The 26643-nt window shown below is 45.2% G+C and overlaps 2 protein-coding genes across 4 annotated transcripts in view; both read left to right on the top strand.

The window, feature by feature from the left end:
• Window positions 1–2860: 2860 nt before the first annotated feature.
• LOC145440282 (uncharacterized) lies at window positions 2861–24781 on the top strand. The gene is made up of 8 exons (XM_080317845.1): window positions 2861–4918; window positions 7989–8087; window positions 10650–10901; window positions 12911–13084; window positions 15253–15519; window positions 18596–18766; window positions 21526–21706; window positions 22659–24781. Exons 1-8 carry the CDS (start codon window positions 2981–2983, stop codon window positions 24281–24283), a joined length of 4707 nt encoding a protein of 1568 aa, XP_080173971.1. The 5' UTR covers window positions 2861–2980; the 3' UTR covers window positions 24284–24781.
• LOC145440285 (V-type proton ATPase subunit H-like) overlaps window positions 5055–26643 on the top strand; it is a 73587-nt gene continuing 51998 nt past the window's right edge. Inside the window, exon 1 of one of the 3 annotated variants that reach the window (XM_080317851.1) lies at window positions 5055–5086. The gene's annotated coding sequence lies outside the window, so the exon portion shown is untranslated. The remainder of the gene's footprint in view (window positions 5087–26643) is intronic. The other 2 variants (XM_080317852.1, XM_080317850.1) reach the window with 2 other exon arrangements.

The raw sequence follows: 26643 nt of genomic DNA, 5'->3' as shown, positions 1-26643 counted from the left end.
TCGCACTGTCAATGATGAGCAGATATAAGGGGAATCGAATATTTATAAATATAAGTTGCATCGGGGTCTACGATAACTTGATATAACTATTACGATAAGTTATCGTAGGCCCCCGGTTGCAGATTCAGATACAAGTATAAATATATCCAAATTCTTCAAATCCAATTCAATTGTCATTGGTCATGCTCAACCTCATGTATGCTAATTAAGTGTGTTGTATTGTACAACAGGTACAGGTACATATCCGGAGGTCGTATAGTCGTTGTCTAACTGCATGTAGTTCTTGTTGAGTTGTGACTGCAAGGCTAGTTTAAGGGAGAGAATAATTGGATGGTGTTGTAGTATAATTAATAATCACCAAATAAGTATGTGTAACCGATCGGATTTACTTGGTGTTTATCACATTTCACGGACGCGCAAATGCTCTCGGGATCTTTCGATTGCTTAGTGTGAAATACGGCGTCGGCCGGTCTGCGACTCACGCCGACAATCTGCCTTTCCGAACCCCTTACGTGTTGGCTGTTGGTATCGATGCTGTTGGCACTTGATACACTCAGCTTTGAACACGATTAAAATCAAAAGCCCCTAGCATCACCACCTGCTTTGTAACACTACCCGATATTTGCTCGGAGCTGGTCTCTTTGTGCCGTGACTAGATTTATGTTACGAGATAATCAAAACGAGTCTATACGTAATGGTGTTGTGCAATTTTAGTTATAGAAAACTGGCCGCGTTTGGTATTATCGCTATTTACTGTTCGACCTTGTCGCAGTATACCTTCGAGGTGTGCGCTCAGAATCTGTCGAAGGTAGCAATGGTGCAATAGTCTTGCTGGTTTGAGCTATCAGTGAAGTTTAGAAAATGAGCGTTTTGCTTGGAGAATAGAATCTACAGTAACTTCGAAAGGTAATGAATAAGTTGTTGCATCTGCAACAAGACACAAGATGTTTTGCTCCCAAGTAGAATGTTGTGTACAGGGCAAATTACCTTTATATCGCAGCTGAACTCTCGTATTAGAAAAAGTCGTGGGGGAAAATAGGTGTTGCATAGTCCTTTTCGGCTGTGTTACATAGCTGCAGTTGAATTATTCATTAATTTACATGCGATGGATAATGTATCACTTTCAAAAATACTTTCATTATTACTTACGTTGCTACAGAAGCTTTCTTAATGTAGGCTATGTCCCGCAAATCTGTTATTCAACTGAATATATACATTATACGTGAATAGCTCGCCGTTACAATACGTAGCCCACTTATTATGTGTAATTGTGATCGATCGTCATAATGTAGCGAGCACAGTTTCGAGGCTAAAGAATATTTCACGTACGGCGCAGTTGCATCAAAACCGATTTCCTCGCAAACGCAATCAGTTCTGCACGGTTAGGATTGCGTGCGCCATCTGCAGCCGTTCACAACGTGACTTTAATACGATATGTAGCAGCTTCAACATTTAACACCGAGCAGCTTGACTAAATCCAATCTATATAAATGCTGGATGTTGGCAGTATTTACGTTGCCCGCAACTCCCGGTGGCGTGATTTCCTCTCCCCCTTTCTCTATTGTTTTAGTCGCTTATTGTTGTCGTAGTGAGATCGGGTTGACCTAATAACATCAGTGCAGGCACTTGAGATACTATGTAGCTGTGGTGGTGTGGTCGTTTATCATCTAGAATCGTTGAATCTACCTTGCAAAGGGATGTGGTGTTTCGCGGGTTGAGCACAGACAAATATCGTTTCATACTCTGATGATTTTGTTAGTGAGCGCTGTGTCGATTGAAAGCGTTGGCGGCTTAGCGTCTATTATATCCGCGCTCTGCTCTACGTAATCACATTCAGAAATTGTGTTTCCATGATACGTAGATCTGTCGGCAGTCGAGTTGTGAGAGTTGTTTTGAGAAGGCGTGATCGTCTCCCAGTCAGTTCCGCCCTAATGCAAAATTCTTCTTACTCACCTGATGCTATGTTGCGTTGTATTGTTGTGATAAACCTCATGTGGTCAACTGATGCCGTATCGCAGTCATAGCGTGACAGTGTATTATGTATTCGATGCTTGATGATATAACATCGTAGCGCGCATGCATCGTCATTAATCGGTATGTTGTGGCAGGTTGGCAGTGATTGTGCGCGTAATATCAGTAGAGTGCCAATGCGGATAAAAATAGGCCGATTAACTGGTGAATTCATCCATAACTAATGCACCCGAAAACTAGGCACGTTCCCGCTTGGATATGATTCGTATCAGTTGTGATACAAGGGAGGAGGTATCGATGTGTAATTTGCACGTTTGTTGGAGTAACGCTTAATCCGTGACACAGGAAAGGTCTTTCTTATTACGTGTCTTTTGGTGTGACAATTCGGTTGGTATATTCGTGGCGTGTGGTCATTTCCGCTTTGTGAAAACGCGCTGTTCTGAGCGGATAGGCGATTTGAAAACGCTCGCTATGTTGCGCGTCCCATAAGGAAGTGTGCTGGCTTAATGATGGGGTGAGTCGGTTTTAAAATTGTGTACTTGATATGCGACAACGTTAGAATTGGTCTACTCGACGTAATTATTGGAACAGGTCGCCAGTATGTGACAGAGCTGCTCAGTAAAGGAACTAGCCTACTGTACTACTATTTTTCGGAGATCTCAAGTTGGTTTTTCCTACGACTCAGTGGCTTTTAATTTTAGGTTACTAATACTTGTGTACTTGACAGCTTTCAGATTTTTAGACAAAAACAGGGGTAGAACGTAGAAGACTTACTTTTCAATTTTCTTTGAAATCGCTACTTCAATTTCTACTGGAGTGGAAATGCACGACGTTACTGCTACTTTGATCATCTCTAGCTCTAGGTACATAGTGACGTTATTGGGTGGAGATTGGACGACCGTGTCAACCAGGCTGTTCTTAATCGATTTTCTGCGTGTTCCAGGCAGGTAGTTTTAATGTAAAACCACCGCGGATTATATTGTTCAATGACACCTATACGGCGGAATAAATGATGAAAGTCAAAAACATCTTCTCCAGTAGGAGGACGAAGAAGAAAAAGAACCAGACCCCGGCGCCCGAAGCGAGCGGCTCCGCCTCTCAAAATGACAAACTGATCATACCAACGGCCGACTGTAAAAGCGGCGACGCTTCCGCGAAAGAGAATGACGCAGTAGTCGAGGCCTACCGCGAAAGCCCGCCTGCTGTTATTCTCAGAAATAAAGCGCGAATGACTTTAACTCCAGACTCTGACTTAACGAAGCCGAGAGCGTCCTCTACGTCGTCCACCGGCTCCGGAAAGGGCAAAGCTCGGCGGCCGTGGTCTTTTATAGACCAAATTAGGCGACAAGACAGTCGCGAAAGCGCTTATTCCTCCACTTCTTCATTGCGTGCCAGTCAAATCGCTGAAGACTTGGCTTCTTGCTCCCCGCCTCCCGGATACGACGACACTGTCTTAACGGACGCAGGCCCGGTGCAACGCGAGAGGGCTAACACGGCGTTGACACTGCCGCGGTCTCTCACGCCTGAAGCGTTCCAAAGTTCAGGCGCGCGCGATTATCAAGTGTCCAAACGGCGCACTATAGACTTTCGTTTTTTTAATTTCTTCAAACGTTCTGGAGACGCATCGTATTCGGATATTTCGAACGGCAGCGCGCTGGGTAATGCTCACAGGTCTTCGCTACGCAAGGGTAAAGGGAAGAAAAAACAAGGCAGTAAAAAGAAAAAAGACACTTCAGAGTCTAAATCCGCGCGTAATTCTACGCACGAAGCGCGTAGTTCTGGTGAAACTACGCCCACGCCTTCTTTAACGCCTTACGACGAAGATATTGTACAGATCCCGCCGCCTGGCTTGTACGACAGCGATAGTAACTTGTTAAACACTTTGGACGAACAGCCTGAACCTGTCGACAGCGGCTCTACTGACAGGCGGGTGCCGGAAAACGGACAGCCGGCGGTCGAATTCGCGTCCTCTGCCCGAAATTCATGCCCGTCCCTGCCTAACGAGTATAATATATCGGTGAGAAAGCATCAGAGAAGATCAGACCCGACTCACGGGCAGAAAATATCGCGCGTTCCATTCTCAGAAAATAGCACTTTGACTCGAGCTGGAGGCAGTTCGGCTTCGGATTCGACCGACGCCGCTTCTAGAAGGTCGAGCGCCGTGTGCGAACCGCCTTTACCCGAAGATTCGATAGCCACGTTCGACAGTTCGGCTTATATAGGACAGAGGCATCGTGCTTTGCATTACGCGGGATCAGTCCCGCACATACCGAATAAAGTTCAAGATCACAGGATACAGAGAACGCATTCTAATGACGCCGCGAGCGTTGGGTGCGTGTCGCGGGCGGACAGTCGCAGCGTGTCGAATCTTACGTCGCTTCGTAACGATTCCACCTTGTCGTTACCGAGGTCTGGTTACGAATCGAAACACGCGGTGTTACAAAACAGGCGCAGCGATTATGCAACGCCTCCGTCTCCGGTTTTGAGAGCTATCGGATATCCTGGGGTTGTTTTGAGGCGAGATAAAAACGCAGGCAGGCATAGGCCTGCCTCTGACCAAAGAGCTAAACTTGTGATGTCTCTCAACGTGGAAGACTTGCCCACTTACAATTCTGGGATGAAATTCGAGCAATCTCGCGTGAGCACTTTTCCGTCTTGCGAGGATATTCTGGCGGAATCCCGGTCTTCCTCAAAGCGTAGTTCAGGGTCTCATTTCAGCGGGACCGCCGGCGGTCGCGCCAGGCGCAGGGGAGCTACGATGTCGACGCACGGGCTTCGCAGGTCGGCCGGTTTTACAAACGCCGTGAGCGTGGAGGGTCTGAATTCGATGTCGGGCAGTAGTTACGGCTCTAAGCAGTCTCTGTTGGACGACGATGAGATATTGAATAACATGCTGGCGAAGGCGAACGCGAATACGCGCACTTCCGCTAGTAATCTACGAATGCAGGTACGTGCGATTGGGCGTTGCTAGGGTCGGGCCGGGCACCACGGTTTGACTATTGATTATACTAAAAAATAATGCTCCCCAGTCCCCTATCGACAATTAACTATTTTAACGGCTGAAATTACTGTTTCGATACCATCTTCCCACCATTGAGTATTTGGTTGTATTAAGGTACTACTGAAGACAATTTCTGTGATACAAAACTTGAATACGCATCTTAAAAGTTTAGATACTAGTCATAAGCAAGCGTCTGTGTTCAGTATGTTTACCTTATTTTATTAAACATCTAAAAGTATGGCTAGTATCTGTGGAGAGGGTATAGGACGGCTATCTATCTCATGGAAGTTGAATGGAAGTACGTTTGGCTTTTATGATGGCGTCCAAAACATGTAGCGTGAGGAAGCTGAGCGTGTTCGCGGGGACGCGATATTTTTGAGGAGTGAACAACCCAGAGGATGGTCTCATTGCGTGTGCCATAATTATGGTCGTGCTTAACAAATAGGACATTTCTTTTGCCAATTGTAAGTGGCAGTATTTTCGTAGCGATCGTATGAAAGGTACTCGCCTGTGGGCCGTGCGCGATGAAGATGATGATAGTTATTTTGCGTTGTCGCATAAGTGGAGGCCTAGATAGAACGGTTTTGAAAGGCTAAAAATGTTGGGTTGTTTCCTGGCAGAATCGCGATATTGATGCTATTCAAGTAGAGCAAGGAAATTTTATCATGACTAGAGTCGAAGTGGTTGCCGACATTGATGTTACTGAAGTGGAATAGTTACATTGTCGATTGACGACATTGACTAAAATAGATAACCCACTTTGTTCTCCTGGGCAGGGAATGTAGCGCTTTCGAGAGCAGCGTAGTTACCAGGTCCTGCGTCAAGCGCAGGCCCCCGAGCCCGCGTAATGCACATAACGAATTGCAATTAAAATCTATTCGGCCGTGACCTCGCTGGCACGTGACTAACACTATATGCGATTGCTAACCATTTCCTCTGTTATTCTCTCTTACTGAGTTGAGGTGACAGAGCGTTGGCAGTTTAGCCAACTCTGCAGTTTGTGTTCCGTGTTCTGATGGGAAGTTCCTTTTCACTTTAGTGAAATTGTAATGTGTCGGCCACATCAGCTGATGTGTTGGGAAAGTAAGTTTCCATTGATTGAAATCGGGTTGATTGTATCGATTGATGATATGTTGGTGTGAGGATTACGGTATTCAATTCAATCGCTGTCAGCAAAGTCTAACCTCGGTACTGCGTAATTCGCGACTATGCATGCGTAGTATTGTACCAACACTCAGAGTGGTAGGTAGTTAGGAGACGAGGTCGTTTAAATTACCACGAATTATAATACGCGAAGTAGGAACAGCACATTGCGCGGTGCGCTTTATTGTTTAATGAAGGAAGGCTGCAGTTGTGCAAGTTCCGTTTATAATGCGGCCATTGTCCCATTTAGCGGCTGCTGCTATGTAGCGACAGTGTTGGAGAGGATGTTTCATGGGATAGAAGTGCTTTACAATTGTAGGTTTCAACGCTTCGTTTCTTGTTTATTCCAGCCGCTAATTTGGACGATAATATTCTAGTAGGTTAGAGCCAACTGATTCTGACGAGTGTAGCCTGTGGCCTTGTCCGTTAGCCGTCCAGTACCACTGGCTGAGGGTGTAATGTTTGCCGTGGTGTATCAGTTTTGAAGAGTTTCTTGGAGGTACATAACTTCAATAATACAATGGTATATTTATATTGAAATGAACCCAAATATTTTCGGCTGACACTCGTCAGGGGTAATCGTCAGCAACTAGTAGAGAATTATAAAGAGCATTGTATATCAACAATCGTACGGGAATCAGTTTTGTGCATTGGCTTGTTTTCGTAATTACCTCATCATCGCAATAGGGATTCGCCTGTCGATATAAATTTTTATGTACGACTGTACGACGTACGTACGCGTACGCTGTACACGTACACCGTACAGTGTGGTGGCCAGTGGACTTGCCAAGTTGTATTTCGAGATTATTTATTGAAATACAGGCACTGTTTCGCTTTACTGACCTGCAGCAGGACACTGTACTTTTAGCATGGGATGTGGCACATAATTTAGCTGGTTGAAAAGGCCACCCACCTAGGTTTTATTCAAATATCTCAGCGGCAGGTTTGGCTGTCTGTACACCCCACTGAGGACATTGTCCGCCAACCAGGAAGTATATTTAATATTAAGGGATTTGATTCATGAAAAATCGGCTGGTTCGATTCAGTTTGTCACATCACAATGAAGTAGTCGGTCACCGATCAATTCGTCATAAACCGCCGATTCTCTGTAACTTTTGAGGAAATACACTCTGTGTATATCGATTACATTTGGCGGCGCTGGGGAACGTATGTTCTTTATTCGCCTCATAAACGAGTTACATAACGAATGATGTGGTGGTTTCTGTCACGGACTTTGATCTGAAACAGTATGCTGGCGTATTAATAGACACTGTAAGAATGACGCAATATAATGCGAACTTCGGAAAATTGCGAATCTCTACTGTAGGACCGTGAATTGTGCCGGGTGCCTGTGAAACAGGTACGCATCCCGTAGTGTTCGATGTTCCCCTTCTATGGATGTTCGATGTAAAATTATGGCAAAATATGACATGCCATGGCCAATGGACAATGGACATGCATCGTTTCTAAATAGAAAATAAATTTACCACCAGTGACATGCTTGTTGCTGAACGCAGTGCTATTGCGATAGACATTATTGTATGTACAGTACACTACTGTAGTTCGCTATATATATCGTTTTGTTCAGGGAGTCCATAGGATATTTGTTATCTGTCGCATCAAGCGCTATCGCTACGACCTTGTTCCATCATTCGTGCAGTTAGCTCGAGATAATGAAAATAATGTAGTAAGAATCTTAACAGGTGCGTTTTGGCTTTGACTTTGGGCTTATTTGGTTAAAAGCATCTCCCATCGGAGCAAAGGGACGAATAAACGGTTTTCTATTTTGAATCCCAGCGGACTCCTCTGCTCCGACCGAAATCGCCGTTTCCCCGCTTTTGAAGTTTATGCGATCGCCCGCTTTTTGTTGCAGGAGCCCAGTTCTAAAAGGGCGAAGGCCATTCGAAAGTCTGTTGTGTCGTTGGCCAACCTCATATCTCCTGGGAAGCCAAACCAGAAAGGCAAGCTGCAGGTAATATCATTATTTGTAATTTCCGAATGTTGATGCTTTCGCGCACTTTTCTGCACGCTATTCGTAATCTTGTTACGTCGTAGCGGACTCTTTTGTGCGGTGCGTTGGCGATGTCCACGTCATCTATGATATTGATCACTTCAATTTATTTTTGTTTTCTCAACTTTTGTTGACCGAGATGTCACTCAGCGTAAGCTTAACGCTGAATGATAGTGATTCAATATGACTGATGTTCCTGATAAATTTATTTGAAAGTTCACTGTCGGCTGCTCTGTGATAGCGCGCTGTCAGCCATTAATGGCCCCTGGTCAGTTAAGTGCTGGAATTATCACTTCTTTCGTAACAAATCAGTGGTTAACGCCTCGACAAGTGTTGTCTTGATCAATTGAACCTGTAATTGTAAGGACATGTCAATGCGCTTGCAAGTCTAGTATTGATGCATTGCGTATGGCGTATATGCCTTCAGATGTTTTAAGGGTACGTAATATACCTGTTAACATCCCTGTGCGAAATGGTTGCTGAAACGTATCACAGCTAGAGGATATTTATTGTGTCCCGAAGTTATTTACGTTATACATGGATTTTTTATGAGTGATTGGCTGGCGATTTACCAGTTGCCGCGGACGTTTCAATACTTCCAATCATAGGTAGCGACGCTCATATTTACTCGTATCTTTGGAGCAGACTTGCTTGGACAACTAGAAAATTTGCAGCTTTTCTGAATTAGATCAGAATTAGAATTGTAGCTACTCGTTTTTTTCATATTGGATCAGAATTAAAATTACTGAATTCGCGAAAAATTGGAAATCTAATCGAGATAATATCATCAGAGCTCATTCCCATAAGCGTGAGAAGAGCAAGTGTCTTTACAGCAAGCTCGTCTCGTTTCGCACTGCACTGTTCTCCTGCAGTATTCTGAGGAAAACCAAAAATTAGATTAAAACTAAAATTAGAGCATTTCACATATGAGATGGGAATTAAATTACCTGCGTTTCGCCCTAATTAGTCTGGTTACACTACTAGACTTATCTTGTTGTCCAAGTCTGCTTTGAAGATCGCAATAGATGTTCTTAACGTTCGTAATTAGCCGTTTGTAGACCGGATTGTCGTTGTGAACTTGCTGCTCACTCTTATGGACAGTGGAAAGCGTGTGCCATTGATTTTTTCGTGTTTGCCCGCTATGTCTTTCTTGGCCTCTTAGAGCATTAAAGTTCTAGCTAGAACGTCCTGTTCTATTCTCGTTAACTTTTCAAACAAATGTACAACATTCCATGTTCGAACTAACGCTCGGAAACGGCTTTCCCCAGATTTTGAGACGGTCCCGATGCCAATTGTGTTGTCGAATACGCTTTATCGATTTCCATTGAAAGGAGATATCCAGTCGAGTAGATTGTTTTCCCGTAACCTGATTCTAATCCATTTTAGAGCGCTTGCCGTTCAGAGTATTCATTGACTTTCTGCTGTGATGTAGAATCGGCCTCGATTACATTTACTTTTTGCTGTTGAATGATCTCGCAATGGTCACCTATACTATTAGTAAGCAATCGCCATGAATACGTAGTGCTTGACCTGAAATGAGATGCTTTCTAGCGTCGGTTCGACGGTTCAACAGGATTTGTCGGCTACCGGCTTATTGTAATGCTAAATCGCGTTACGCATTTCGTGTTTCTTAAATAACCGGTGATAAAAATATGGATTTCCGGGTTCTAAGTGCAATAATAAAAGGGGTAGCCCGGACTGCTGATCGGAATATGAATCGCTTGCTTTGACGGTAGGCTACCCTCTCGATAATCTCGATACAGATAATCGCTTCCTTTCCATTAAACGTCTGACGGAGGCGAACGTCGTCCGCCCATCTCTTGGTAGAGGTGTGATGTCACAAACAGGTGGTCAAACTCGTCTTTATATGGCTCAAGTAGAAATTGAAGCAAGGCTGTAAATTTCTGTATATTTACAATTTGAAATAACTATTCCAAAAATATGTCAAAAGTACTTCCAAGCAGAAGTTCAAAGTGAGAGGTCTAGGCGTGGCATAATTTCCGCAGTCAATCGGAGGTGTGTCAACTTACAAAATTCTATAATGCGTAATTAGGGCTGACAGTTACAAATACATTCAGTTGCCATGATCGCTTGGTAGTCATGACAATCTAACTCGTAAAACGACGCATTAAAATCACTTACACGCTAAACAATCCGAAGTCCTCTGGTCACAATGTAAGGATGCGCGAACGAGGCTTTTCCACGGGAGTTGTATCACCCGAAGCTTGATATTTTGAAAATAATGGTGCGTTCAAAGTGGGTCAGTAGCGATGTACATTGTACAATTGTACATACCATATTTTTAGAATAGTGATATTGGCTCAGCCTCATTGCGATACTTGCGTGGTATTTCTTTTTTACTGCCGGTACCGAAGCCGAGTTATTTAGCGTTTCTCTGCCGCGATTAATTGTTCCAAAAAGCAATTGATATTCTGGTGCTGGTAGTTATGATGTATCTTGCAAATCGCTGTCCAAATTCCGCGCATGTGTCATCCGAGTCACAGTGTGCTCTTTCTTCGGCAGCGGTCCTCCAGTTTCAAAGAGTCGGGCTCTACGGCGCCGCCGGTGGCCGCGGCGGCCGCGCGCTCCTTCAAACCGTACCGACCTCCCTCCAACACCCCCAACAAGAAGAAGGTGAACCGCAGAAGCAAGCTATGGTGCGAGACGTTCGACCACACGGGACTCACGGAGGGCGAAGTCAAGTGGCAGGAGGCGATCTTCGAGCTTTTCCAAGGCGAAAGGGATTTGGTTGAGGATCTCACCATGGCGAAGCAGGTGAGAGTTGGCAAGAGATTTCAGTGCTGAGATAGGCCTCAGCCTCAGTACGCAGGGTTTTTTAGTTATGTGTCGTCGGAGCGTGCCTGGGGATTTTTACGTGGAATACGGCGGTATGGATTTGCGTGAAAATCTGACAACTCTTTAGTAGAAGGAATACTCCTTCTGAACAATTGAACAATGAACATTCGCCTCTGCTCGTAATCCCTGTACCAATAGCCCGATAGCTTACGCGCGTTAGACGCTGTTGAGACGGCGCTCAATGAACCTGCTCATTTATCGTTTGTAAATAACTCGTATTGTATTTTTGTTATGGCAACGCCTCAGTTATTTCGATAATATTTGTTGTGGTTGTTAGCTGTTTCCTAATGATTCCGTGCGGTGGCATCTTCTACTCCTTTCCAAGAAATGGTGTGGTTTAAGCGCTGACAGAATGCGCGAATGTCCACCTATCTACCATCTACCAAGGGATACCCCTGCGACCATAAACATTTTGTTTACGGTCCCAATGACGTTTTTTCAGTGCTGTTTTGACAACTGGGCCCGGCTAATTCCGTCTTTGTATCTGTTATGCGTAGCGACGCGCGGGCTATTAACCTTTTCGATAACCGAGCGCAATTACGGTGCCGTTTTTGCAACACGCGAGATCAAAGAACAACAGCGGCTCGCCCATGCGGGCGAGACGAAAACGGTCTTCCATCTTTGTCGCGACTGGCGATGAATTTATTGAATTCGAAAGATTTCTTTATGATCGCGCTGCTTACAAAGACTTGGAATATTTTTATGGCTTTATTGAGCGAGATCGAATTCGTGTTATTGATGCACACTTTGTGCTTAGCTTTTCGACAAAAGAATATTAATATCGCCGTGGATTGCGACAAGGTGGCTGTGTGTGAATATGTCTCCCTGTTTTCGTTGATTGGTGTTGGCAGATTTGCCATATGAAATCATCTTTGTGTGGTTGATCAAACAACATTCCCTTCGAGAAACAGAAGGCGTGTTTGCGCTGATGCCGTAACGCAATCGTCTGCGATTGTTCCGATTTGTTTTCGAGACTGATATTCGTCCTCTTGGCCGTATAGTTTGTAAATTATAATTCCTTCGTTGCGTTTATAATTACGGATGAGTGTGCGATGGACTTCGCAAATCGTGGAATCGCGGTTATTTCTGACGCGATTCTGGTGTTTTTCTCTCCGCGTTATTCACCGAAGGCGGTCTTTAGTATCACATGCAATTCTGACTATACGGAGTCCTTTGGACCGTGTGGTATTTGCAGCACGGAACGATTCCTCGCCTAAATATGACTGATGTTTCAGCGACATGGATTTTCCATGTTCCTTTTAAAAATATTCGTTCCATACGAACTATATCGCGTTCAGTCCGTGGACATTTGACAATCTGGATATATATGCAATGAACATGCGACATTTCATCGTGTGACTTGTAGTCGGGGTGGGTGTTGGGTTATCGTAGGCCCCGGTTGGAGTCAATTTTTTTAGTTAGAATTGATATTATGATTATAAAGTAGACTCAAGTGTTAAGCCCGGACAGTTCAGTTCGATATCACAGTCGCAGCCATTCTAATATATTTCATGTCGGCAAGCGTCAGCTGTAAGCTGATCAAATAAATGCCCCGAAGGTTTGGAAATCCGCTTCAAAGCTAGGTGCCTTATGTTTTGAATATCCGCTGAATTTAATAGATCAGGTCTTCGGTGAATATGCTAGTTAATCGGCATAGGCTAAACAATCCGTTATCGGCCTGGCTCAACTTGTTTTTTGTCATTGTATCGCATGCTCAAATGTCGGACACCCGACGCATACAGTGCAAGGCCTATGCAACCGATGGCCACAGCAAAGTAATATAACTTAATTCAGTAGTAATACGCAATATTTGGCGCGATAACCCCATATCTGACAATCTGACATTGTGCAAGCGTTTAGCGGCGTTTCTCCGGGTGATGACGATATTGACAGTATACAATCGTTCTGAAACATGTCTTTGCGCGCAGACATACCGCGACTCGATGGTGACGCTGAAAATGCTCTCGGACGAAGAAGTGTCTTTGATCTTCGGCAAATTGGGCTGTCTGCTGCCGCTGCACGAGGAACTGCTCGCCAAATTGGAACAGGCGCGCGGCGAAGAAGGCCGGACGCTAGCGATCGGATATGTTTTCGTGGAATGGGTGAGTGCGCGTTTTTAATGTGAGATGGTGATTATTGCGCGATTGAGTCGACATTCCTGCGACGCCAGAAACATTCACTTGACATAATGTCAACGTAACCTCAGGCGATCTATGGCGTCATAACAGCGCTGATCCGCTTAGCTTTTGGTATCCGTCCTAGCGTCAATGCGTAACTGCGCACAGTTTTTTCTGGTTCGCAACACCGCTGCTTTATTGATCTTTGCTACTAATATGGTATATGCCACCCCATGTATAGTAGACTGTCGCACGTGTCGACGTGATGCGAATACATGTTTTTCTCAGTATAGTATCATATTCTGTTTGTGTGCTGTTGCAACACTTTCGGCGTAACGCCGAGTCCTTGCATTGTATTTGTATAGAGATATCCTGTGCACTAGGTATTTGGAGCTTTTGATTCATGATCAATATGCACCGCTTTTAGCCATTCGCTATGCTGATAATATTGCTCCGTGTGTGTCGAGTTTATTATATTGGCAGTCGTTCCCTTGGGCCTAAACAGAAATTGTCGTTGGCTCTTGCTATATGACTATTGGTGAGGGACCCTGATCGGAGACGAATATCATTGGCCACTCGGCCACAGATCACTGAATTTTGCCTCGAAAAGAGGCATGACAAATGTCTAAGATGCCTCGAAAATTAGCTTTGTTCTGCGCGTGAATCATACCCAGTAAACAAGAATATGCATCACATGCTCACCGAAGCCGCTGCCCCGGCCATGGTTGATGTCATCAATTGAGCTGCGATTGTTCGACTGTGTTTACGCGTCTCAATACAATGCATATCGTCACCCGGTTACGTGACTGATCGTCCGATGTCACAATCGGTCGTGTCCGGTCAAGAGGTCAAGGTCAAGGCTTGAACCTGACTGTTTGTGGTCATTGGCTGGCCGCGAATTGATTGGATGAAATTGTTCGCGATCGCGTGTGTAGGAGTCAATTTGCCGTAATGACCTTTACGGAAAAGTGGTGATAATTGAGGCGGCTGAAAAATCGATTGGATTTCTCAAATGTGAAGTGTGTGTACGCAATTTCGTTAAGTGTTCGAGGCGATTTACTTGATGTGAGGCGCTTAACACGCTTTATCGGTCTAGTGTGTAAACCTGTATCGATCGCAACACACTGGAGGGTATTCGGTCTGTTGCTCATTGTTCATGCTCATCCTTGAAATCGAAACATCGATTTGTATTGGAATCAGAATCATTGCAATCCCAACCCTGATTTTTCGTGTGCTGGTGTTCGGAAATAAGAATAATGTAGGTGGCAGTAACAGCGACACTTTGAAGCATTTCTGTGAAAAAGGCAACTGTTTTAGCTTTGCTTAGCCTGGCATGTAATTACGCATCAGTCAGTCGTAGCATCAACTCTATTAGGCACAAACTCCGCGAACCGCTGCCTGTGACAATCGAGGCTCACCCTGCGAAAATATTCAGCAACGAAATCGTGTACGAGAGGATTTGTTATTGGTGAATATATATCTAGACTGTTTCCCGAGCTTCTACATCATAATCCGTCAAAATCCGCGATTTACAACTACAGTGAATACACCTAACCGTTATAGACCTACGTCACGCAAAGCCCTTTGTGACGTGTGCACAGCATAGTGTCACGTAGATCACAAACATTGTTTCGAATCGTGATTTTCTTCCAATGGTTGAAATCGATTTTCCAACGTTCAATTCTGATAATCGACCACATAAATCGCGTGCGTTTATTCACGCTGCGCACCGGGAAGTCGGCGAGATCTCCCATGGTGTGGTCAGTTCAATATGAAATTAAATTTTTATGGTAATAAGTAGCCAAGTAGCTGCGAGTATGGCGTGGTGTATGTCCATAGCTGCAAAAGACGACTGTTTCTCGTGATCATGCCAGAAATTGTTTGATCATAACCGATCACTCGTTCTTACCGGCAGTTGAGCACGTTTCCGTGTATATATGCCGGCAATATATGGTGTGGTCTTACGCCCTTCTGTTTGAACGGTCGATATTTGGATAGCAAAATTAGTTGATAAAATTTTTGAACCCAAATCTTGAAGTTATTTCTTATCATATACCAATTCATATTGTCTTGCTAAACGCGTAACTTCGGACCAAATCCGGCTTTACGGAAAGAGACTTAATCCAGCTCTGACCGATTCATTTCGTTTTCAGTTTCCTCGCATATCATCCGCTTACCAGGAGTACTGCGCCAACCAGTCGGACGCCAAATACGCGCTGGACGCGGCGGTCGAGCGGGACACGCGCGTGCGAGACTTTTTGCAGCGGTGTCTAGAATCGCCCTTCAGCCGCAAACTGGACCTGTGGTCATACCTCGACCTTCCCCGCACTCGCCTGGTCAAGTACCCTCTGCTGCTTCAAAACATTCTTAAAAGAACGCCCAAGGAGCTAGTCGCCGAACAGAAGGATCTGAACAAAGTGGTGAGTGCTTTATCTCGTTGGCATGTCTGCGTGATGACATGTTCCCTTGTAGAATATAGAATATAATCTTGAGGTTCTGATTGTATGTATTGTATACCTTAGAAGTGGTCTGTAACGAAGTGCTGTAACTTTTTTACAGCACCCAAGTAGGTTTTGCTGATTTGTACCACTTACTCAGAGGGTTATGTATGGGAACTATACTTCCACCTTCCAGGTATGCCTAAAACGAATTTTGGGCAAAACCACTAACACTTTTTATCTTGTAAAGTAGAAGTAGTTTATGTAGGTTTCTGATGCTGGTAGTGGCCGATCTAGATTTCGTAGAATGTGCCGCGGCCGGCGCGTCTGAATATGCGTCGTTGATTACATTTTGTCTCGGATGGGAAGCCCACGAAGAGGGCTGCAAGTAACGCTTGATGAATGTGGTATTAAAGGCCCCTATAAATTCACAATTCTGTCTCACAATTTATTGCTCGCCTTCGTTCTTGAAAGGTCCGCTATCCATAATGACTACGGTTTCGGATCCACTTTGCCGAGATTTCAGACTGTTTATGATTCTAATCATTCTAGAATAGGTCGTTAATCTGTGTCAGCTACATGGTACAAGTCCTTTGGGTTTTCCTCGCGGAAATCTTAATTTTTTTCCCTTGTATTCTGCACTTGTGGAGGTCGAAACATAATTTTAGCGTTGTAATCTTGATTTTGCTTTGATCCGCGCGCGTATCAGTCGCAGAACACATAGGAAAAGCGAGATTACGGGATGTACGATATTCTTTTCACGGTGCGTCGCTCGTACACGTGGGAATGTCACAATGCGCGTGTTCCTGCGCCGTTGAATAGTGTCGTTTTCGTTACGTCACCTGCTAGCGGCCGTATCGGTGACACGGATTCGTGCCGGTGCATCTGGCTGCGTCTCCCAGCGGATCGCAAGCGCTCGGGCCAGGCTGTGCTGTGTTTACGTTCGTATTCGCCATACGCCGCGGTCATTAGGTGACTGGATTTCTGGCTATTGTTAGTGTGTCGACTTTAAATAAGGATGCCTTTTTCATTTCGGATGTGTTCACCAAGCGAGTATGGTGGGTGCCTACTGTTGTTTTGTAATGCTACCCGAGCCCTGTTCTTCGTATCGCTACGACATCTGGCCGATATCCCGACGAGGCTACAACGGCGATCGACGCCTTTTGTGAAGAATGGCGAAATTTGACACCGCTGTCCTTTCGAGAGGACTGCGTGTGTTGCTTTTTGATAGTGGGGTTAATAACGAGTTCGAGTAGTTCGAATCCGAATCGAATATTATTTGTGAGAATTCTAATAGAGATCTCCATTGGTCGCGTCACAGCATGCGAAACATGTAATACGATGTATAATGCTGCGCACGTTATTAGAAAGACTTTTTTGTGGAGTCGTGAGCACAGAATCATGATCAAGCCATTGCATTGTCATGATGTGCATCGTGCAAACAAATTGACATGGTCGAAAATATACAAAGCTATCTTCAATGTTGTGTAGTACACTAGTACTGGCGTTATTTTTCTTTGTTGTTGCATAACAATTAGGATGCATAATTGAAATATCCGCATCCTACATAATGTTATAACGTCACAATGTGTGCTATTCGAATACTCCACCCAACTGTAGTCAACGGTGTGCGCATTGGGGGCTGGTTTACCGCTGTCATGTTACGCACGGAACGCGTTGAACGCCTGATCTTATGCTTATACATTACGAAATTCCTAGATCAACTTTGCTTCGTCACGGGACATGACAGCACAACATGATTTCATAGTGTTTCACTCCGCTATTTCGCGGTATTGAACATGCACCTTTCCAATTTGCGTTCGTCGCAGTTGGTCGGTAATTGAATGCCGGAGACGTGGGCATTGGGCAATTTATTAGGAATGCGTGCGAGGCGGTAATCAGCCTGGCGAAATGTCGTGTTTTCGGGCGATGGCGCGGATGAGTTAAATATAGATCGCTAATGACGACCTTTGCCTGCCCGTCGAGTGGCATCATTACTCGATTTTGATATGTTTGTGCAAAATTCACAATTCCGCAATTTTCTGGTTACGAATAGGATATCAATGTTGAGTATCTCGGTCGATGTGTTCGAGTGCCTAAATTTTACGTCCATAGCCATGAATAGGAGGTTCGTGGACTGGCCATTAATAGCTATGTGCGATGTGACACATGAAATACGACACTTGAGCATGTGGGTGGGAGTTTAATCTAGGGTTAGTTTATGGCTCGCATTGTGATTATTTTCTGAAATTGAGGTGAACCTATTTTCGGCCGACCTCCACACGTAAGATCATTAATATTCTACTATCTATAAATTTTCTATCATATCAATCAAAAGATTGTTACTTTGTTAGCCTTCCATAAAATCGAATGGTGCTCAGACTTATTGTCATATCGGCGATCCAGATGGAGAAATTGAGGGAAAACCTTGCAGTTTAACATTCTGAGACCTACCCCATCAAAAACAGTCGAATTTCGAGTAACTTGAATTAGTGGTAGCGGGGATCTAAATTCTGCGACTTTAGTAGATTTCGGTCACGTCTATTTATTCCATATTGTTGTCATTTCGTCCTTTTGTAAACCAGACCCGCGACCATCGAACGCTAGCCGAATTGAATCCTTTGGTCTCGGAATCGTGGTTACAGTACGTATCAGAATTGTTTTCGCAGGCATTTCTGGCGTGGTGTGTCGTTCTTCCCACCGTGAATAAGGCGACTTCCTGCTATTATGAATCATGATTGTATCACCGTATTAGTGATCGATTGCGGTGGTGGCGGTGTTGGTAGCCGAAATTCAGCGTATCGGTCAAGCATACTATACTGATTACTACTACAGCGTGGCTTGGCCAGCGGCATTGCCCCAATGAGAATTTGGAAGCGATATACCCATATCGCAGGCGTACGCGTATTCCGTGACCTATCTACCCAGCATACATGGGCCGCCGTGTCGTAGCCAGTTCATTGTCCATAGTGTAGTGTACCATTCTGAGTTGCGGCACTCACACTCGAGTTCTAACTCTGATACGATACCATCAAATGATTCCATTTTAAATTTTCAGATGGAGATCATCGGTAACATTATCGAGAAAGTGGACGAGACGACCGGCGAGCAGCAGTGCCGCTACATCCGATCCAAGCTGGAATACCTCGACGAGAAGCAAAAGTCGCCTTTCGTGGAAAATAGTCGCTTGATGCTCTGCTCGGGGCAGCTGAAGAACAACAGGGGAACGGTAAGAGGAGTATTCGTATTTGATATGATTTCGCATCAGACGATGCAGAAATAATCCTCGGTACCTCGACCGGCGTCGAAACATCCGTGATGCCTTACAACTGTACGCTTCCTATCTATGTTGTTACTCGTGTAGAAATAGAATTAATGAATTCCTGGTATATGAAACTGTAAGTGTTGGGGGCCTAGTTTAGCTGAAACACGCAAAACTGTTGAGTAGAAGTGGTAGCAGTCTAACTAAATTGCAACCAGTTAAGTAAGTGCTGCAAGTGGGCAAGATCTTTCGTGCGGCAATCACGACAATTTTACTCGTGAAAGGAATGCAATCTACCAAAACTAATCTCGGCTTATCAAGGTCCAAAGTGCTTCTTTGAGGTGCAGAACTTCGCGTAATAGTATATTCATATTGAGACGAACCCGAATATTTTCGGCTGACACTCGTCAGGGGTGATCGTCAGCAACTAGTGGAGTAGCCTACAGAAAGAGATCGTGTACCATCTAAAAATAGTGCATTTTGAGCTTATTCGAAATTTCGTGCCGGCGACGTCATATCTTGTGATACGATGGTTGATGTTCAATGTTCTTTCCATTTCTGTACTAGTTGTTGATGATTACCACGGACAAGTGTCGGCCGAAAATAATCGGGTTCATTGCAATATGAATGTACTGTTCGAAATCCAAAAAGTTAAGTAAATCGCCTAAAAACTGCTCAGGTAGAAGCGGAACTAGTGTAAAACCACAACCACTTGTAGTTAAAACTTAGTTGAGCACTCAGAAAAGTAAAGTACTTCGTTACTGGCGACCTCTGTCAGCGCTAGATTATTTTTTTGTTTGAGCATCGCCATTGACATTTGAACCGGCGTTATATGTCGATTAGATTTTTCGTGTTTTTTTTCTTTTTCTATCGGGGAAGCGTTCCCTTGGCGTAACGCGTTTTTGATGAAAACGCCCGATGTGTCTCGGATGATTTTCGATTTAGCGCTAACGGCCTCGGACACGGAACCTAATCTGTCAACATCGCTTCTATCAAATCACGCCCTATGAAAATCGCGTCGTCCAGATGTCGCCGGCGCCCGACGCTTTGTATTGGAAGTGTCGACGCCATTAAGAGATCTTAATCTCGCCAATTTCGCTAAATAGCCGACGGATTTGCGTGCTGATCGGCCGGCGACCCATATGTCGGAATCGATTGCTGGACAGTTACGGCCCCCTGCGACATACGCCCGCCCGATTTTGTGATCCCGGTGGGAGAGAATGCGAATGCGGTTCGCGGTCTTTGTTTGTGTTGAAGTCGGTGGTAATGCGTCCCGTTGCGAGCTTTTCTAAATTGAACGTATCTGGCTTGATGCGTTCGGCTGAGAACGGAAAAAGGGCACCCGCGTTGATGAATGGCACGGATTAGGAGATCTAATATCGACTCTTAAATAGCTCGTGGTACATACATACCTTGCGGTAGATGTGCTGTACACAACGGCATCCGAGTTATCATAAATATAGTGTTGTAGTAGATGTAATGAAAGCTATATTCAACACTTCATTTACGATAACGCGAATACTGTTCAGGGGGGCTTCTCATCGATACTTATCGGCACGCGAAACGGATTCAAACAGAATCGAAATTAAAACCATTACGGAAAGTATGACGTCACAAGTAGTATGACGAACCAGGAAACTCGGGATTGTACCAACGACAACAACAAACCGCACTTGGACAACGAGATTGTTCTATTTGTTTAAGAGTAATTCGAGCGAAATCTAATTCAATTTGTGGAAATGTTTCTATGCTCTAATTTTAATTCTAATCTAATTTGTGTTTTTTTCTCAATATTCTACAGGAGAACTGTGTATTGCGAAACGAGCATAGCTTGCTCTGCAGACTTCTGCCATTCTCATGCTTATGAAAATGAACTCTAATTTAATTACATTCCCAAGTTTTCGCGAATTCAGCAATCCTAATCCAATTTGGAAATTCACGTTATAATAATAGCAGCGCGTAAGGCAACTACGACAACGTACTTCCACGAAACTAGGTTCTAACAACAGAACTCTTGCGATGGATGATATTGGTATCATGGTATCTAGGCCAAATCGCATTCTCACCCGTGGAACGGATCTGGACAAGTCCCGCGTCGCTCATTTCCCGCGTGTGACGTAACAGCGCAATTGTCGACTTGGGAATGCGGTGACGTGTTCGGATATTTTGCGTACCGCGTGCGACTGTTTAACGCGCACCTGCATTGTTGAGCAGGTGTCGGCCGACTGATGTAATAGAACGAAGTCGGTACGCTGTAAATTATTCAGTTTTTTTGTCGGCGTCGTCTCGAAGGTCGTCTTGATCAATTCTGCTACGCATGAAGTGAATATACGAGTGTGTTATGAATGCATATGTGACTGTGACGAAATTGAATGCACTACTGAATCGATTGGTTTGTTTTTCATGACGCCGCACATAGTGGGTAATACGGGTCTGTTGTACATTCAAAGCGCGGTCGCGAGATTTCGAATAATATGACGTCATATTAGGTAATGCTATACCGTTAATATACACAGTACTCTGCTAGTCGCTGATGATTTCCCCTGGCGAGTGCCAGCCGAAAACATACGGCTTATTTTAATATCAATTGAAGTTGTATACCTCCAATCGGGGCCCAACTTATCGTAGGCCCCGCTCCAATTATATGAGATTGTATGATTCGGCTGTGTGTTTTAGCTTTGAAAACGCGCCGAGCCTTTTCTAATCCCCGCTGATTTTCCGTTCAGAAAATGCACGTGTTCCTGTTCGAGGAAGCGCTGGTCCTGACGCGGCAAACCACGCGCAGCAACAAAGTCTCGTACCAAGTTTACAGGCATCCGTTGCCCCTGCGGTCGCTGGCGGTCGACGTGAACGAGGGCGAGAAGCTGAGCGGCTCGTTTAGAGGCGGGATATTGAGCTCCGACAAAGGTATGGTGGCTTTTGTTTGCGCTTTCCTAGGCGGGGTGTAGATTTAGTACTTCTAAAAAATCTATGTGGGACGTAGGTATTTGGAGTCGCTGGCATGTAAGCTTAACGATTTTAGGCGTAGTTCTAGCCTTGTTTGGCGTGTACACTGTGTACTGTACACTGTACTCGGGTTGTTCAAAAATAACTTTTTTTCAGATTCCAGCCATTCACTGATCACATTGTCAGGTTACCCGTAGAAGCCGCTGCAGAGCCAAACTTTCAATTTATTAAGAAAAATTAAAACAAGAATTCGAATTTTTCCGTCAACCCCATGAAATTGTTGAGTAGTCTTGATGAACGATGCTAAACTAATTTGACTCAATTCCAACTAGTAGAAGCGGAGTTATTTGGGTTTTTCGTTGATAATTCTCGGACTACTCACCAATCAAGGACATTATATCTCGGTCGTGAATCCTACGTACGTACATGCATAATTTGGATTAAAATCGTATCCTCGATTTATACCGCGGTATACGTCTTGAGGTACGCTCAGGCTTCGTGTATCATGGGTGTGTAACTGTGTATTCACGCCCGTATATCAGGTGGTTCACGGGTGGAAATACAGTCCTTCCGCTATGAGTGTACTAGAATCCGCGCGAAATTCTATTTGGTAATCGGAAATGATTCGAAAAGCCGCTTTCGAATGGGATTATTTTTTCAAATTCAAACCCATGCAGATCTCTAGCATTTGGTCGGGTCGGTATAAGTAGCGATTTTCCAGTAAATAATAGAGTATTCTAGGGCTAGTTTTGTCAAAAAATCCAAGTACAGGTAGTGTATGTAAGTACTTCAAGTTGAGTGGGTAGCACAAACGGACGAAACCTACTTGACTACTCTGCGAAAGTATAAATGTTTCCGTCATTGAACGGCTCTTCGCGCGAAGCCCAACTGACGCGTCTTCGTTATTTTGCAGTGAAACATTCCTTCCGCGTACGCTGCGAGGAGCTAAACGTGGCCTACACGCTGCAGGCTTCCGAAGAGCACGACAAGAAACAGTGGATCAACTCCATCCAAGACGCGCTCGCAAAATACCGCGCCAAATACCCGGACGCGGCGGCCGTCGACCGGTTCGAACCGCCCGCGCACGGCAAGCGTCGGTCCGCGCACGACAACGGGCGACGGAAAACTAGCAATAAGTCCGTGAACAGATCGTCGTCCGATAAAAGCAACGGAAGCGCAGCCAGCTCGTCCGACAAGAGCTCAACCATCGACGAATCATTAGACGACGACGCGTCCGTAACGTCCGAGGACGTGACTTCGTGGCGGCGCACGCGCAGCCAGACGGTGCATGGGCTGAAATCGGCTAGTTCTGCGTCTGTGACGCGTAATTTGTCGGGGTCTTCGACCAAAAGCGCGGATTTGTGCAAGAAAACCGCTGAAAAGACACAGGAAGGGTTGAGGCTGGATCTTGATAAGGGAACTGCCTCGTCGCTACGTAGCAGCTTGAGGAGAAAGTCGATTTCGAGGCATTTCAGCCTTGGTAAAGGCGATAATAAGGCCAAGGTCGCATCACCTGTGAAAATCGACACTTTGGAGAAAGAGAGAAACAAATGCCAGAGAAGCAAGAGCCTTACTACTTCGCCGCAAACCGCGAAATCGATATCCGCGCGGTTGCTGTCGCGAAAATCGACTGGACGCGGTTTCGCGCCCGGCGCGGGAAAACCCCCGATTGCCCCTCCGTCGCCGTATTCAGACCGTCGTAATCCCGGCTTTTTGGCGTGCGAATTGTCGCACGCGCACTCCACGCCCGATTTGGCGGCTCGTTGCGACGCGTCGGTCGCGGTCAAAAGCGATCGCAGCAGCGTCGGCAATTTGCGCGACGGACTCGCCGAGAATCGCGCCCCGATCGCGATTCGGACTATAAGCAAAGCGGCGAGTGAGTGCGAATCGGTCACGTCGCCCGTCGCTATCTCCGTTACTGATACGAGCTTGCCGGACGACGGCGACTCGGACGGGTTGGTTATGCGGGTCGTGCTCAGCGAGCCTGAACGTAACGGCGCGAATAACGCATCGTCGCCTGGTGCGATATCGCCTGCTACCGGTAGCGACCACAATGACAATATAATATCCTTTGGAAAAATCAGCGTGGAAGGCTTTGATTCAGACGCGTGCGTTTCATCCGATGCATGCGTTTCGTCCAACATCCCATCCGTTACGCAGGCGTCTTCATTACAGCCCGTGATAGGCAGCGAACCTTGTGTTTCATCCGACGCGTCTTCATCACAGCCTACCATAGAGGGCGACGCGTGCGTTTCCTCGGACGCTTGTGTTTCATCAGACGCGTTTTCATTGCAGCCGGCGATAGGCGATGATGCGTGCGTCTCATCTGACGCGCGCGTTTCCTCTGGTTCGCACGCGTTTTCTATAGGTGACGATGCCAATCGCGACATTGAACTGTGCGTATGCGATTTGATCGAAATCACGGTACAGAATCACGATACGAACCCCGGTACGGATTTAGGAAACGGACGCGCTTCGCAACAAATTGTAGGGGAAAGCGTCGTCCCTGTTAACTGTAATGCGCGGACTGCCACGTGATTTTTGTCGCGAGAACCGCCCAAATTTTTTTCATTATTTGATCTACCCGCAAATAGAGTATATGATCAACTCGCGCGCGTCGAGCTGTACTTGATTATTATTATACTCAACTATCGAATCAGCCGGATAGGAAGTTACGTCACTGGAACGTGCTTTTTCGCTATTTTTATCTCTGTGTTTATGCATGAAGTCTCGATAATTCCCTATGATTGTTACTCGTCCGATCGTATTTTCGTGTTTTCTTCCGCCCCGATTTTACTCGATTTGCTTTATGCGGGGGGGCCGGACGTCGAAAGTTTGCAATGAAATCCTACCGTGCGGATCGCGACCCGAGAGCCTCCGTCAACCAGTTCTGTGCGTCGGGCGCGTTTCTCGTCTGACGCTTGTTTTGAGTCTGTGTGCGCGTCTGTTATTTCGTCGCCGCGGACGAGAGAATGTTGTTGCGTTGAATATTTTTATATCCTTCAAAGCTCATTTGAATAAAAATGTGACAATGCGTATGCGTTGGGCGTTTGTGTGGCGTTTCAGTGTCCGCAGAATATCAGAATTGGTCAGGATTGAGGTGCTAAACCAGGACAGGACGGCGGTTGTAGTGGCTTTCAGCGTCGCCGTGGTGTCATTTTTATCGCTTCGTCACTTACAACTTTTCTGTGACGACTAAGACACATTGGATTGGTGTTGTCTACGAAAGCGAATTATTGCTGTTCCGCCCAGAGTGTAAAACCCTCGTTACATAGTTTACTTTGTCGCCATCTGTCCAAGCCACTGGCGGTGTGTGTATCACCCTTTTGGGTTGAGAGAGGTTAAGAGCTATATTATAGTTTTGGATCTGTACTGAGCAACACAAGAGCACATCAAAGCAGGGCTCTTCAACCGGGTGTATCGTAAACCGTAGGGAAGGGGTTCTCCACACACTTATTTTGTGGCACGTAAAATCTTCAATTACGGAAGCAATTAGGCTAATGCTAATATCTTATTGTTGCATATTCATTTAGCTACTTAGCTCTCTCATCGCACCGTCTCTGTTTGGTTTATTAACGACTTGTTTTGGTTTCTTGATATGCTTGATTTGGAATCGGTACTGACTTGATAATGCATTAGAGCAGTGGTCCTCAACCGGGGATCCGCGAAGCATTTTCAGGGAGTCCACGAAACCTCTAAATTTTTAAAATGATTGATCAGTGATCACCTAATTTTTATTTTTCCTCATTAGGAAAAGCATGAGGACACCAAATCCAAAATGATTTGCAAACATTTCGAAGTCACCTTGTTTGACCTTGCTATCTCTAACGTTTCATTTCCCGCGAACTCCAACAAAACATCTCTAACCAGCAATGTGTTTGCATCGGCACTCGGCAGGCTATTGGCAATTTGACAATTCAAATGAGTTTGCACGGACGGATATTTCGGTGTCCGATCAATACCGAGAAGGACGATACCGAGAATGGACATTACCGAGAATGGACACCACCGAGATTGGACATTACCGAGAATGCAATATATGCAATGCAGGCATGTTATGCTTATGAACAAGTCGTGTGTGTGCATCATGGTGTTGCCACTTTCGGTATCGATTCTCTGGTGTAAATTTCTCGACAACATCCGTTACATTAAGCTAGATTCTTGGCATTGGCCATTCTCGGTAATGTCCGTTCTCGGTAATGTCCATTCTCGGTAATAGCATTCTCGGTAATAGTATGGAACCAGCACGATCATTGAGCTAATTTTGGACAAAAACTTGAGGGGGCCTGCGGGGATCCGTGTCGGTTCAAAAGGGGTCTGCGAAGACAAAAAGGCTGAGAACCACTGCATTGGATAGTATTACACTCAACACTAGGGATGGTGTGAACCTCTGAAAGGTTCAGGTTCGTGTGAACGCGAACCTTTTTGAAAGGTTCTGTGTGAACACGAACGTGAACCTCATGACGTCTCGTGACGTCATATTGCAAATTCCAACCCTACATTTCAGTGAAGTGATAGCCTATCTATATTACTGTACAATGCACACGATATCTAACGACGACTCGGGCCACAATGCTAAAGTACATATTGAAGTTTAAACGACGCCAAATGTATCAAATTGGGGCAATCAAATGATATAATGATACCATAAAATCAATATCTTCCGTCGTTTTGCCAGCAATTTTGACGATGACTTGCGAGGGAACGGTCTAGGCCAGACCGGACAATGTATTCGGCGTCCGAGCATTGCTACGTTGATATTTAGCAGAGTATAAAACGGGTTTCTATAGCCCAGGGGTTCTCAGCCCTTTCTTGGCCGTGGCCCATTTTCCGATTTAAAAATGTGCTGTGGCCCACCTGACATCTTTGAGTCTTAATCCTGTTTAATTCGTGGTCAC

This window comes from Botryllus schlosseri, chromosome 6 (assembly GCF_051294905.1).
Source record: "Botryllus schlosseri isolate E-star chromosome 6, Bs_hap1, whole genome shotgun sequence".
NCBI lineage: Eukaryota > Metazoa > Chordata > Ascidiacea > Stolidobranchia > Styelidae > Botryllus > Botryllus schlosseri.
Note: the sequence above shows the minus strand (reverse complement) of the source record. Positions and strands in the feature narration are given on the sequence as shown.